The sequence below is a fragment of the Sarcophilus harrisii genome, chromosome 2 (assembly GCF_902635505.1).
Source record: "Sarcophilus harrisii chromosome 2, mSarHar1.11, whole genome shotgun sequence".
NCBI classification, from domain to species: Eukaryota; Metazoa; Chordata; class Mammalia; order Dasyuromorphia; family Dasyuridae; genus Sarcophilus; species Sarcophilus harrisii.
This window is the reverse complement of record NC_045427.1, coordinates 244,086,020-244,101,353: the sequence shown is the minus strand read 5'-3', so window position 1 is coordinate 244,101,353 and position 15,334 is coordinate 244,086,020. Positions and strand designations below refer to the sequence as shown.

The window sequence follows — 15,334 nt, the reverse complement described above, 5'->3', positions numbered from 1 at the left end:
ATCCCTACTCTGGTGCAGGTGCTTATTATCTGGATCATTGCAATAATGTTCTAATTGGCTTCCATCTCCATGCTTTCCCCTTGCCAATCCATCTTTATACATCTTCTTAAGGCACTGGTCTTATATCGTCCCTTTTCTATTTAAAAGAAACAGCTTCAGAAGAAGGATCAGGAGTTATAATATCAACAACACTGATAGCTTTTAGTGACTTTCTATTGCCTTTAGAAAAAAAATACAAAACTTCTTATCCTGGCATTGAAGGCCTTCTACAACCTGATTCCAGCTGACTTTTTAATAATTAGTCTCTAATCCTGGAATGCACTTCGTATACTTATTTATTAAAAATGTTCTCTTCCTTCAAGGTCCAGATTAAATGCCACTTTTTACATGAACTTTCCCTGATCCTTCCAGGTAAAAGTGGTTCTTCTTTTCTCAAATCTTGCTAGAGCATTTTGATCCTGTGGCTTCTACTTTGTGTCATATATTTTTGTGTGCAGCATAATCTAGTCCTTCCTCTCTGCATTTGACTATAAGCTTTTTAAAAGCAGAAACTCTGCCATTTTTCATCTTTATAGTAGTGTAGCCCTACTACAGGAGCTTGCAAGTAGTAAGTACTTAATGCATGCTTGTTGAACTGAAGTCAAACCTTTGTCCTGAACTTCTTTTATTTTGAGTATTCCTTAGTAGATGCTCCAGGAAGTGCAAAAAGTCGTAGGTCAGAATATAGAATAGGCTAGTTGTGCCCTGGTGGGTCAACATACATGGCTTACTCTTTGTGAATGCTTATGCCTCTAATTAGGCAGTTCAGTCTAGTAAGAGAGATAAGGACATACATATACATACAATTTAAAAGTACTTTTTAACATATACAAACTAATGTATGATTGAAGATATATTATGCTTTAAACCAGGGCTTCTTAAATTTTTTCCATTCATCACCCTTTTTTACCTAAGAAATTTTTACATGATTCTAGATATATAAATATATAAAGTAGGTACTCACATTAAACATTTATTGATAATAAATCATAGTTTTATGATCCCCACATTCAGTTATGTGATCCCATAGTTTAAGAAGCATAGTTTAAATCCATAGTTTAAGAAGCTGAACTCTAAAAAAACAGCTTGTCTGATACCTAAAATAAGGTCTCCTGGGAGTGCTGGATTTGCAGATGTCTAGATTAAAGTATGTTTAGGAAAGAATATTTAAACAGATGCAAGGAAGAAGGGAAAAGAAATAGCCCTTATTGTGAGTGATGAAGAACGTACCTGTGAAAGTGTTACCACCCTTGTAACGGAGATTTCTCACAGCCTCTAGAACTTCATCCTTGGTATTGAATGAATTAAGGTCCCATTCAGTCCGGGGATCTCCACTATATTGGGATAAACCTAAGAGAAGGTACCATAGATGAACCATTGAGGCCTTCAAGGGAGATATGCTTCTGAACAAAATTGCTTCCCTTTGGTGCTACTTTCTTCCCCAAGTAGTTTCCCCTGTCATTGGACATATTCAATAGTTTCTTAATTTATTTTTGTTCCTGAATATGTCTTGAAGATAATAAAATCCAGTTTCTCCTATAGCAAACCAATGAGTTCCCTCCCAAATGAAAGATCCTAATAGAGCACAATATAGATGAATTGACCATATCTCCAATTTGGAATCTTTTTTTCTGAAAATTTTCTACTTCTATAGGGCCAGAGCTGGGCCTTTGACCTTAGTCAAAAGAGTGTTCCTAGAGAGCAGAGGTTTTTTAACCTCTTTTCCATGGATCTCTTAGGCACTCTGGTGAATCCCAGGGATCTCTTCAAAGAAAAATGTTTTTAAATGTGTAAAATAAAATACATACAATTAAAGAAAACAATTATATTGAAATACAATTTTTGGGAAAAAAAAACTATTTCACATACATCAGATTAAGAATATCAGGTATAAAAATTTGGTTGACCATCCTGACCATGGAAAACAGGTGATTCAACACAATTTTCTCATTTCAGTAGAAGACTGGGAGACTAAAGTTACACAGTGCTTCATATACTGCCAAATATAATAGTTGTTTAGGCTATTTTTCTTAATTGTGTTTCTTACACACACACACACACACACACACACACACACACTTTGTTTCTATCCCAAATGATAAAGGATACTTGATATTTTCAGAAAGAATTTTGATGTGTATACAAACAGTTTTAATAAATCATTTTTTAAAAATAAAAATTAAAAAAAGAATACCAGGTATAGAGGGTAAGAAATAGTATTTTGTTTGCCCAAGTATTCTTGAGTGCTCCAGCACCTTTGTCATATGATCCATCAGCCAGACTAATGTAGAAAGCAGTGCTTTCTCTTGCTAATAAAGAAATTACTGGAGTTTCCCAAAGGAAATATAAAGAAGGGGGTTGCTGCTGATTGAAATATTCACATTTGATATCCCTCCAAAACATTAAACTGTTGTCTCCACTTATTTATTACTTCTGCTCATTGGGGGATCCTTTATATTTTTAATTTCAAATCCTAGAGGAATTAAGTCTTCATTGAATGAGTCCTCAAATCCTGGAAACAACTGTTAGGGAATAACAACCACTAACAGAACAACCTTGTACCTACCAATTCGGACTTTATCTTGGGCAATGTGAAAAGGAGAAATGATATTGGCCAGGAATTCTCTGATGAGTCTGAAGTTACTTCGCCCAATACTCCAGGACCCATCCACCAGGAATACCATATCCACAGGAATGGAGGTGTCACAATGGAACTGGGGACCTTGGAAAAGGGAGGCAGAAACAGAAATAACTAAGACAGAAGCAGAGAGAGAAAAGAATTCTTTATCTATTACTAAAAGGTACTTTATGGATTATCCACTCCAAACTCAGGAAGCTAAGGTGGTAAAAGGATGAGTGACTGGTCCAAGGCCACAGAAGTAGTATTAGTTGCAACTCAAATTCATTAAATCCTTTGGTTTCAAATCTAGCTATTTTTCCATTGTTTCCAGATTCATTCGTAAAGTAAATTTGAGCAGGCCAATTTCAGAACCATGGATAGCTCTTAATACTGAGCTGGGTTTCTGTCTCTTTTAACTGCTTGTGCAGGTTACCTTTTCAAGCATCTCAGACTATTTATGAGTCTGACTCATAAGTACTGATTACAGGGGTTACCTGCCCAAAGAGGCTCATACTTTATCCAACTGCCTTCTGTTCTGATTTATAGCAAAATACAACTCTTTCATCTTGAAATCCAGCTGGACTGCTTAGGAAAATATAGTTCCAGACCTTAAGGAACTTCTCATTTCATGATATGTATGTATGTGTTCTTATTTGTATATGTCATGTATGTATGTGCATGCATGTATTAATTGTGTATACATTGTACATATATAATGTATATACTGTAATACATAGTTGTTTGCATTTTGACTCCTCCATTAGACTATAAGTTCCTTGAGCAAGTACTTTTTTTGCTTCCCTAGCGCTTAGTATGGTGTCTGACACATGAATGCTACTCTATAACAAACTCTAGTTGACTGAGAGATATACACATATATGTATAAAACATATATGTATACACAAGTGATATACTATATGTATTACACAATATATACATATATAATTATATATACATAGTGTGTATATCTCTCTCCTCCCTCCCTCTCCTCCCCTCTCTTTTTCCTTCTCTCTCTCTCTCTCTCTCTCTCTCTCTCTCTCTCTCTCTCCGCCCTTCTCTTTTTCCCTGTCTTGCATTAGAGATACTTTAATATTATGTGAGAAGTATAATCCCAAAGAAATCCATGCAGTGAATTAGGACTAGGTAGTTAAGAAATAACAAATATCTATCTTTTCTCTCCTTTCCTCCCTAATATTTCCAACTTACTTCATCCAACTAACTACATTCTGTCCTGATTTATAGTAAAATATAGCTCTTTACCATTGGAGAGCTGCTGGTCTGCTGGAAAAATATAGCCATGGACCTTTGGGAGAATGAAAGGGACTTCCCAACTTCTCTACCCTGACTTTCTGGACTACTAGTTCTTAGATGTACTCTACAAGCTTTGCCATCATGAGGATATATCCCAATGGGTATAGAAACTGGCTTTGAAGGATGTTTCCCTTAGGAGTCTTCAAAAATTTCCTCTCCAACTTTTCCTGTTCCACATGGGGTAAGTATGGAAGGGGTGGTTCATAATTCAAGTGAATATTCTTTGGGAAAATCTGAGCATAAGCAAATAAGGAAAAGAACTGGGACCTGGAGACTTGGGCTTCCTGGGTCTTCTCTATGACTTGCAAGCACTTTTATTCCACTACCATCCTGTCCCTTATCTGAATTCCTACAGTTAAGTAATATAATTGGTGCTTGTTTTGAGTGTAAGAACAATTAAACAGTATGATCTGTGAATGCAGGGAGTATGCATTTCCACTCTTTTATAGCCCCCCAAATTCTCTAACATGGAAACAGTTACACAGAAGCGGACAATAACTGGCTGATTGGATAAGATAATCTATATAAAGTACCACATAAATGTCAGCTAATAAGGATGATGATGACAATAGGAACAGCAACAGTAAAAGGAGGCAGGGAAGAAGAAGATGATGATGATGATGATGATGACGACAAAGCATAGATAACTCGCAATTTAGATGTGGGCTGAATTCCAACATGGATATTACTGTGAAGCAATGTTGAAGGCCAAGAAATAACATGAGAAAGCACAAATTGAGGGACTCCATATTCTTCTTCTTTGCACCAATATCCAAGCCCTCTCCCTTGGTCTGTACCTACCTAAAGTGGGAGAGACTTCACTCCAAGTTGGTGAAGTTGCTTCAAGCTCAGGAACCTGTTCGAATTCATTATTTCCCACTGAAGAGGAAATGGACTCCAGGGTTTCCCCTGATTGTTTCCGGCTGTTCCTGCCCAAGGAGATGCTCTTCAAATCCTCAACTAGAATTAATATGAAACATTACCCAGGGCCAAAGTCCAGTGACAGGAATACAAGAAAAACTCCCATCACATTCATTGTCTCTTCTGATCCAATATAACAGTAATGTGGGAAGGATGCTTACTGTTATTCTCATTTTACTGATGAGGAATCTGAGGCTCAATGGATAGAATTACTCACCTAATGTCATACAGTTAACAGAACCCAGGAGAGAGGGAATTGGGGACAGCTGTAGATGCTGATTCTTTCTGAACAGATTTACTTTATGACTTTGATCTTGAGCCAATTATCTAATCACTCTGATCCTCAATTTTCTCATCTATAAAATGGTGATAATAATCTCACAAGTCTTATTAGAAACAATAAGTCTACTGTTTGTGATTCTGCTACCTTTCCCCAATACTCCTCTTCATCCTCCTGTTTTCCCTCTCATGAGGTCCTATTTAGGTCAAATATACTCACAGTCCTAGGGAAATCTCACCTAATCTAAATTCATTCTGTTTTTTGATCACTGCCATAATTCTTGGAGTCTATGCTCATTTTCCAGGCTTAGTTAGGTAAGAGAAAGCCACAAAGGGCAACACTAGCAGTATTGCCTAGCAGGCACTTACTCACAAACCTCCTCCTGGCCAGCAGAGTATCACGGGAGCCACTGAGTGCAAATATTTGGAGTGTGTATTCCTTGGTGGGGCTCAATCCAACCACAGTGACTTTAGGTGTCTTGGTAGTCAGCATTACTTCCTGTTCTGAGTCCCCTTTGGGAGAAACAGTAATCACAGTAAAAAGTTACAACTTGTCTGGGATGGGAACACATTGCTCTTAATTATTTGGGGGTAGGGAGAGGGTTTCCTACTTAAAGAACTTTTATGTCTTTGATTTTCCTTATTCCCGCCCCCCCCTTCAGCTACTTCCTTCCAAATAGGACCAGAGAGAGAATATTCATAGGTCTTCACTGTTTCGGGCATATTTCTGAATGGTTAGGTGAGAGATGTAGAGAAGTTATCATATATATTATAGGTTTTGGATTATATGTGGATACTCTCATTTACCTATGCTCTAGTCAAACCTGGCATCTTTTCATCCTCTGAACATCATCTGCTTTTCTGCCTTTGTGTCTTATTCATTCTTCCCCAAGCCTCAAATATCTTCTCCCAACAGCTTTGCCTATTCAATTCTGCTCATAATTCAAATGTATAGATGCCTCATGCTCCATGAAGCCTTCCTTGATAACCCCTGATTGGATGATCTCTGGCCCTTGGGGAGAGGGAATTTATTTACCAGATCAAGCTTGGACCAGATGACTTCTGAGGTGTTTTTCAACACTGAGATAAGAGATCCCTCTGAAGTCTCACAAAGCTCTTTTTGATAAATGTTGATTAAGCATTACTATGTGCAAATATCATTAAGCAACTTTATCATGCCATATTTAGGGTATGACTTTTTCTTTTTTGCTGAGGCAATTGGGGCTAAGTGACTTGCCCAGAGTCACACAGCTAAGAAGTGTTAAGTGTCTGAGACAGATTTGAACTCAGGTCCTCCTGACTTCACAGCTGGTGCTCTAACCACTGCGCCAACTAGCTGCCCCATATGACCTCTATCTTATTTAAAACTATGAGATCCTTGATTTTAAAGACTGCTTTAGGTATATTTGTATCCACTTCAGCACCAAGCCCAGGGCTTTGCTAATACAAATGAAAACAAAATTTGCTAAATGAAAATGAGTAAATGAATTGAATATAAAAATTAAGCATAAGAAACAAATGCAACTTGGAAAACTAAGTCCCAATTTTTAAGTCTTGAAGATAATAGATATTTGCACTTTGGAGTTCCCTGAAAAAATCTGTGTGCCCCAGCCCAGGCCTATTCCCTTGCCTAGTCTTGTAAACCCAGATATACACTCTCTCTCCTACTATGTCTTTAGTACCTGCCATGGGCTTTACTTGAACTTTGTAGCCATTGGTATTTCCTTCTGATTCCTTCCACTTCATCTGGAGCCGGTCTTCAGACAGCACAGTCAGCCTCAGTCGGCTGGTCCCTGTAGGAGAAATCAGAATTCTTGAGTTCGTGGAGAAAAATGAGGTCTTCTTTTCAGTCTGAGTCAGAGGTTTTTACTGAAAAATATGTAAATCTTGGTGGGGGGGGGGGGGGGGAGGAACAGGGACACAGAAACCAAGAGCCAAATAATTGGATATTTTTTAATATAATTTCCCACATAAATAATTTCACATTTTTCAATGAAAAAAAGTTCAAATCAAAGTCAACAAGACAGAATTTAATATAATGTCTTGACTCTAACAATAAAAACAATGCAGCAATTAGATTATGAGCTCCTTCTTGTCAGGGAATATCTTTTGCTTTTCTTTTTGTCTCTAGTACTTAACACAGTTGACTGGCACATAGTGGGTACATAATAAATGCTTATTGATTAACTGACTGACAGTTATTTACTATGGTCAAATCTGAGAAAGTATGAGATGTGTCAAATCTTAAGGAAATAATCAGCTACCATCATTAGTCAGAGCAGATTTGTGGTCAGATGAATTGTGCTATCCAGATGCTTGCTATATATGAAAATAAAATGTATAAACTCCAAATTAAACATTAATGGAAGTGAAATAAGGCATGTAAATTAATAGGAATGGGATAAAAAGGGAAGGAAAAGGTAGGAGGAGAAGGTAAGAGAGGTTCATGGATGAGGGTAGGTAAGGTAATATTAAGGCAAATTAAGGAGTAGAATTAAAGTATAAGTTATCAGGAATAGGAAATAAGAGGCATACACAAACACAATAAGAAAAATCAAGGGTATTTATTTTTTTAAAAGTAAGACTTGCAACCATTGATCTCAAAGCCCAACTTAAAGATTCAATCAAAAGAAAAATCTACATTAAATCAGCCATATTAATATTCTTCTAGATGTATATTTATGTATGTGTAAATGCATGTATATATGTGTGTATATATGCATATAGATACACGTATGTATATAGATATGTGTATCTGTGTGGGTGTGAATATATATGTAGATATATATTTATATATATGTATATATAAATATATTTATGCTTAACTGTAGCCTGCTTGGGGGAGGTGAGGAGGGATAAAAGAAGGGAAAAAAGAATAAAATTAAAAAGTACACAGAATGGAACAAAAGAATAATTTATAAGAAAGCAAAGGTGGACAGTCATGAATGTAATGTCTTCTTTCTTGTGTTCTCTTGAAATGGAAATTTATTGTTACATATTTTGAATCTTCTCTGATATTCTTCTGGGCACATGACAATTTTTTTAAAAAATTTACTTTTTCCATTTTTCTTTTTTCTATTTTTTCTTATTTTGTATTTAGTTTTAAATTAAAAAATAAAATTTCAATTACTTGAGAAGTTATAATAAATTATTTGAATTTTTCAACAAATTTAAATTTTATAATCTTAAATTTTTGTTTCTAATTATTTTAATATGAAATCCATCCCTTAAAGATTGATGAATATATTATAGGTTTAGAAAGAAGATCCCATGGAATATCTAAAACTAATAAAAAAAAAACAAAGATATAGTTTAAGTAATGAAAATACAGAAAAAAATGTAAAAAGCTTCAAATCCAGAAAATATCATCCACTGTATCTGTCATTCCACCTGTCATATTATGGCCACATGACTTACCATTGCATCCTTTGTACTGCTGAATCTCTGGAGATCTGGGTGACAGACTCCTCAGTTTTATGATTCCAGCTTGGACCTGACTAGTCAGGTCACTGTCTTGAGAATATGAGCCCAAGCTGACATAGTCCATTCTATCTAACTAGTCCTGGGCATCTTCACAAACCACCAAAGACATATTCTTGTCATTACTTACCCACCACCTCTAGACACTATCATTATAGCAATACTGACATTGTTGCTAGAACTGATATATTAATCAATTCCCTTTTGACTCTACTTTCTATCCCTAAGAATTCTCAAATGGGAAACCTGTCAGGTTACCATATCCCTATTTGTATTGTCTTTTCCTTCAGGTTCCCTATTAAAATGTAAAAGAGTAGGGACAGTAATATTTTTGTATTTGCAGTTCTTTCACTATTGAGTCCAATACAATTCTTTCACATTATAAAATTTTCATTAAAAATGTCATTGATTATGTTGAAAATTTTTATTGATATGACATTGTTGTCAATTAGTTTGGAAAGTAACAGCATCAAATCAACAGCATACCATACATATGTAATTAAATGACTTGCTCACTTTACTTTCCATCTGCTGCTCTGCCTGGTTTCAGCTCTAAGAAAAAAGATGCTCCTTCCAGGGTAAACTTAAGTTTTCTCATCTCATCATCAAACCTGGACATCACTCCCCTTCAACTTCCTCTCTTCTCCCCAGACTGGAGGCTGGAGAGTGGAGTACAAATACTTCTCAAAGCCTTCCTTTATAGAGGGTAGAAATTTCAATTAAGTTTACTTTACATCTGCTGTTCTGACTGGTTTTAACTCTATGGAACTACATTTCCTTGGTATATATATATCCCTTGGTCATCCCCCACATCCAACTTTCTTGTTTCCTTTTCTGTGTTAGTGTCTCCAATAGATTATAAGCTTTTAGATGTCAGCGACTATATTTCTTTTTCTTATTTGTATTCCCAGCACTTAGCAAAGGGTATGGTATAAAGTAAGTTCTTAATAAATGTTTATTGAATAGAAAAAATAAATATCTTTAAATATGTTATTTTATTCACTTATGGTACAAAATAGGAAGATTTTTTATTGGTCAACAATTCTCTTACCCACCCTATTATCAGTGTGTGGAACCATTCAAAGTTGCTTTGCAAATGACTGACCAAGCATCTTCCTTACTAACTCATATGTGTCAGAGGGAGGAGGACTTGAACTCGGGGCTACCTGACTGATGTCTGCTTTTTATCTATTATAAAACATGATGTCTTTATCAAGTTACAATACTTTCTTTGATGTATGTTTAATCTGAAAAAGGAGGTTATCATTTTTCTCAATAATAATAATGATGATGAAGCAAGCTAATTTTTAATAATTCCCTTCTCAAAATCCATAATTGATGGATATTTTTTTTAATTTTAAATAAACTAACATGACTCAGATTCATGATTTGATCCAGAAAGATAAAAGTGACAACATTTGCAAAATAAAGTAGAACAATGAAAGATACATTTAAAAATTAATAATTTCATTTTTCAATTTTAAAAACCTCTGACTGTCAAATGAAATTAAATTAAGTAAATATCTGATTGTTAGTCATTTGACCTGTCAACATAAGACATTTTTACTTTACATTCAATACATATTTCTAAATATTAATGGTAAGTAATTAATCCAACATGAATGGTTATGTTACATTAAGTCTTGTTCCATCTGAACAAGAATTGCTAATAGACTTGTCCTGTGATAGTAAGTTGAAACAAGTATTTGAATCAGAAAATGTTATATTTGGGCTATAAGTGAACAAAGGGCTCTAAAGTTTGTCAAATTAAATGATACTGCACACTATATTCAATTATCTTGTTAGCATTAAATGAAATTTTCCATTCTGGTTATTATAAAGACAAAATAATGTACTAGATTAGAAATTTAAAAAGAAGCAACAGTGTTATCAATGATACCATGTTTTCAAAAACTTTGAGTTAAAAAACAATCACCCTTATCACAATAATATTATTAATTATGGTTATTTTCTGTTATAAATTTGAGCATTATAAATTACTATCAATAAATAAATACCTATGTATATTATGTTATCTTTACTAAATGCTGAATATTTGTAAGTTATAAAAATTGTAATAAATTCTTAATTTAATTTCAATAAAATATAACTGAAGAATTTAAAAAATGTTTTATTATAAGATAGAACATGGAAATTTTTGGAGGAGGTTAAAAAAGCAAGGTATTGTAATGCAATGTTAAGCAACCATAAGTCTTAGTGGAAAAATAACTCTTCACTCAAAACCTCTATCGCAGGGACAGGGGAAGAGGGGGGAGAGTTTCAAGGGTGGTGGTGGGATGTGGGACGGGAGTAGAACAAATATTCAATTTATTATCACAGAGCCCCAGTCTGGAGAAGACTAACTCAAACAGAAAATGACCCATAAACCAACATATAAATCTATAATTTCATCTATATTGAAAATGGTCTTTGAATATGAGAAATGAAATGGGAAACCTGGGGTATGGACATCCTGAGGGGCACCACTTCCAGTTCTTGGCGTAAATTTCCTCCCAAGTAAGATGGTTCAGGCCAGCTGCAGAGAGGAGTCTCCAAGCTTGGCAGAGCATGAGAAATTACTTATGACAGAAAGAGCTGAGACAGCAGCTGGCAACTTGTCCCAGTCCAAGGGCCCTAGGGCAGGCCACAGATGTGGATCTCCTAGCACAGGCTCACAGACACAACACAGGGACAAGAAACTGCTGATGAGACACGGAGGTGCAACAGAAGTGGTGTAGTGGGAAGAGTTTGAGCTTTACATTCAAGAGGACAAGTTTTGAATCCCATATGTGATACTCACTACCTGGACAACCTATTTTGGACCTCAATTTCTTCATCTATAAAATGAAAAGGTTGGACTATATAATCTTTAAGAACCTTTACAACTCTAAAGCTTACAATCTTCTTACTGACTACTAGAGCTTACTCTCAGATTCCCTTTTAGGGTAGGGACAGTACTAAGAAAAAGTTTGTTGAATTGAATTAAATTCCATTAGGACACAAAGAACTTTCCATTATCTCTCTGTGCTAATGGGGTGGGAGGGAAAAATGACTCTGAAAATTGAGAACAGCAAATAGTCCTAAATCAAACTCTTATTAGCCTTGAGTATGCCTGAGGTAATAGAGCAGGTGAGAATCCCTAATTCTCTCTGATTCATAAATTGCAAAATTTCACATACCTATAGTTCTCCAGTTTTATATCCTATATCATTCCAATAGAGTGTTTGCTCAAGAGCATCATCTCCTCCCCCCACTGCCCATTTCCCTGATCAATCAAGCAATAAATATTTGTTAAGTGCCCACTATATATTAGGCACTATGACAGGTGCTAGGAGATAGAATAATCTGTGACATCAATTAGCTTACATTCTATTAGGAAAGAGAATATGCACATAAATAACATGGAATAAAGTTTACCCAAAATAAACTCAAGGAAATTTGGGGAGGGAGGATATTAGTCATTAGGGTAGCTCAGGAAAAACATCATGTAGAAAAACATAATTCTGAAGGAAGTAAAGAACAGATCTAGTGGAAAGGGTTCTAAGACCTGGATAATATTGCCCAAATCTCTTAACCAATCTGGGCCTTAGCTTTTTCCTGTATAAATCAGTACAGAAACACGGCATTTTTTAAAGTTCCTCCCAGCTCTAAATTCCCTTATTCTATCCTCATTTTATCTTCACCGCTGTGCCTTTGCTCAAATTGTTCCTCTAGTCTAGATTACTTTTTCTCTTCCTCTGGATTTATTCAAATCCGTCCTTCAAAGCCCAAATTATGATCCACCTTGCCTGCTCTATTTCCCAGCCCTCACAGATAGCCCCTTCTCTTAATCTTATAGCATTTTCAGCCTTCACTATGTGATGTGAACACTTAGTTATAAACATCAGCACTTTGATGGATCCATTAAATTATCAGTGTTGGCACTCCCTCCACTGGTGCATATCATCAGTCACTATAGCTTCTCTTCTCATATGCTTCTTAGCTATGTCCCATGAATCTCCATTGAATATTACACTCCAAAGTGGATGCCTTTCAATATTCCATAGTTGACAAAACAAAACAAAAAATAACCACTTAATAATATGCTCTCCAAAAGTGTTTTCTGATGTTTCTGAATATCATCTCCTTAGTTAGATTTTGAACTCCCTGAGGAGAGGGGATATTACTCCTTCTGAATCACCCATGGGCCAACTATAGAACTTAGTAAATAATATGTCCTTATTGTACAGTTATTTGTTATAATTAGCTTCTTGATTATAGTAGAAATAATGTAGTATTTTAACTCACAAGTCTTGAGTTTGAACCTTTGCTCTATCACTAACTACCATGGAACGATAACTTACTCTTTCAAGGTCTTAGTTCCCTCTTTAATCAAATTAGTTTGTACTAGGTGATCTTAAAGGTTTCTTTCAATTTCAAATTCTACAATCCCTTGAACTCCAATTGCCTGAAGAATGGGGAAGATGAGAGTGAAATGTCTAGGGAAAAGTACCATCTTATAGTTAGAAATTCTTCAGCTATAGGTAGGGCTGATTCCTTAAACAATTAAAATAAGCAAAGGAAAAAGATGAAATAAATAATTTTGATTACATGAAATTGAAATGTTCTTGCAGAAACAAAATTAGTTCAGCTAGGTAAAGAAGGAAAGCAATTGACTGGGGAAAAAATCTTTGTGTCAAAAATCTCTGATAAAAGTTTGAGATATAAGATATGTAGACAATTGATAAAAGTATATAAATCCCAAAGCCATCTCCCAGTAGAGGAAGAATAAAGTGACATGAATTAATAATTTTTAAAATAACAATTACAAACTATTAAAAACCTTAGTCACTAACCAGAGGACAAAGAAATCAAAATAACCTCAAGATTTCACTTTACACCTAGAAAATTAGCAAAAATGACAAAAGATAGCAATAATAGTCATTGTTGAAAGGACTATAGAAAGTCAGGCACACCATATTACAATATAATGCATTTTTGGTAGTTATGCGAATCACTACAATCATTCTGGAAATCAATTATGAATTATAAAAAAAAGATGACTAAAACATCTACAGCTTTCACCAAAGATTCCACTACTAGACATATATCCCAAGGAAGTTAATGACCAAAATAGGAAAGTTTGTCTCTAGATATTCCAAAATGATTATACTAGTATTTTTGCATAGTAAAGATCAAAAGACTAAGTAAATGCCATTAAAAATTACAAACAAATTAGAGAGACATGGAAAAACTTATATGAACTAATGCAAAGTTAAATAAATAGGACAAGAGAAATATACGCAATAACTTCAACAATGTAAATCTAAAAGAATAATCACAAAATAATCAAAATTGAATGTTGCAAAATTACAATGACCATGCTTGTTCTAAAAGAAGAAGTATGAGAAAATATCTTTCCTTGCTTCTTTGCATAGATAGGAGTTTACAAATGTGGAGCACTGCATATAATGTCAGAATTTTTAGGTGTATTGATTTGTTTTACTAACTTTTTTCTCTTCCTTTTAAAAATTCTTTATTATAAAGAATGGTTCTTTCAGAAAAAGAGGAAGGAGAGAGATTCAATGGGAAATATGAGTGATATAAGAACAAAAAATATCAATAAAATTTATTTGTAAAAAGAAAACATCAGGAAGTAACTGCCAGGGTGATTAATTTACAAAGAGTGAAAACTGAGACTGTGGATACAGGGGAGCATAGTTGGATCATAAAATCCAGACGGAAAGCTAATTTTCTCTTCCCACCCCTTGTCTACTCTTCCTATACAAAGTTCAAGGTAAAGTTCGGGTCCTCTTGACTGGAAACAGAAAGATGATAAGCAGAAGATACATAGGAAAGAGTAAAGGGACTCAGCATGAGTTGGGGAAACTACACCATGCTTCCTACTCTAAAGAAGTGCCCAAGACCCTGGATATTCAGCTTTAAGATGTGGCCTCTTGGGGCCAGTAGCAGTTTCAGGGGGCCATCATTGGGAGGGAAAGTTAAGGACATGTCAACATCTTTGCTTTTAGCAGGAACTTCTTGAAGCCTTTTACTATGTGATTAACTCCTTGGAAAAACAAGGATGAAATTCATTAGTTCCCTAGACTACCCCGATCTAGGAACAGAGCTGGGCTTCTTCTTACCGCTTTGAATATAGATATGGAAAGGAGGGTACTCAAGAGGACATCCATAAGGGGGAGAGAGGCAGGAGAAAGGAACAATGGAGGGATTCACAACTGGAAGAATCTGAGAACTCTCTCTCCTCAGGATATGATCGTCTCTCTGGGATCCCCCAAATTAAAAGACAAGAATTTCCTCAGTGAGAGAATCTGAAGTGGAAACTTTGAAAAGGCCAGTGTTACTCAGGGCATATTGGTCTCATTTCTTTAATAAGCCTTCTGTTCCCTGCCCCATGCCTACCCCAAAGCCTAGTGACACCATCTAGAAGAAGATCCGGTATGACTTTCTGGCTTAGAGTCAAAGCCTGCCTCTTGTCCAGAAGCTTGAAGAGTAAATATGGCATAAGGGGCAATTTATTGAACCTCCACACAGAAAAACTATATTTGGTTCTCCATTTTGTTACTTACAAGCTATATGACCTTAAGCAAAATATTTCATCTCTAAATTTGAGTTTCTTTCCCTATAAAATGGGCCTTTTTCTGTTGTTAGGAAGTAGCATTATATTTTCTTCAATATTTCCTC

General features: G+C 35.3%; 1 protein-coding gene across 1 annotated transcript in view; it reads right to left on the bottom strand.

Annotated features, from left to right (window-relative positions):
* Positions 1 to 15,334, bottom strand: part of COL20A1 (collagen type XX alpha 1 chain) — a 68,696-nt gene that overhangs the window by 51,367 nt on the left and 1,995 nt on the right. Inside the window, exons 2-6 of the mRNA XM_031951769.1 lie at positions 6,853 to 6,963; positions 5,540 to 5,683; positions 4,772 to 4,930; positions 2,606 to 2,761; positions 1,270 to 1,389 (exon numbers count right to left, since the gene is read on the bottom strand). Of these exons, the coding sequence (XP_031807629.1) occupies positions 1,270 to 1,389; positions 2,606 to 2,761; positions 4,772 to 4,930; positions 5,540 to 5,683; positions 6,853 to 6,963 (690 nt within the window). The remainder of the gene's footprint in view (positions 1 to 1,269; positions 1,390 to 2,605; positions 2,762 to 4,771; positions 4,931 to 5,539; positions 5,684 to 6,852; positions 6,964 to 15,334) is intronic.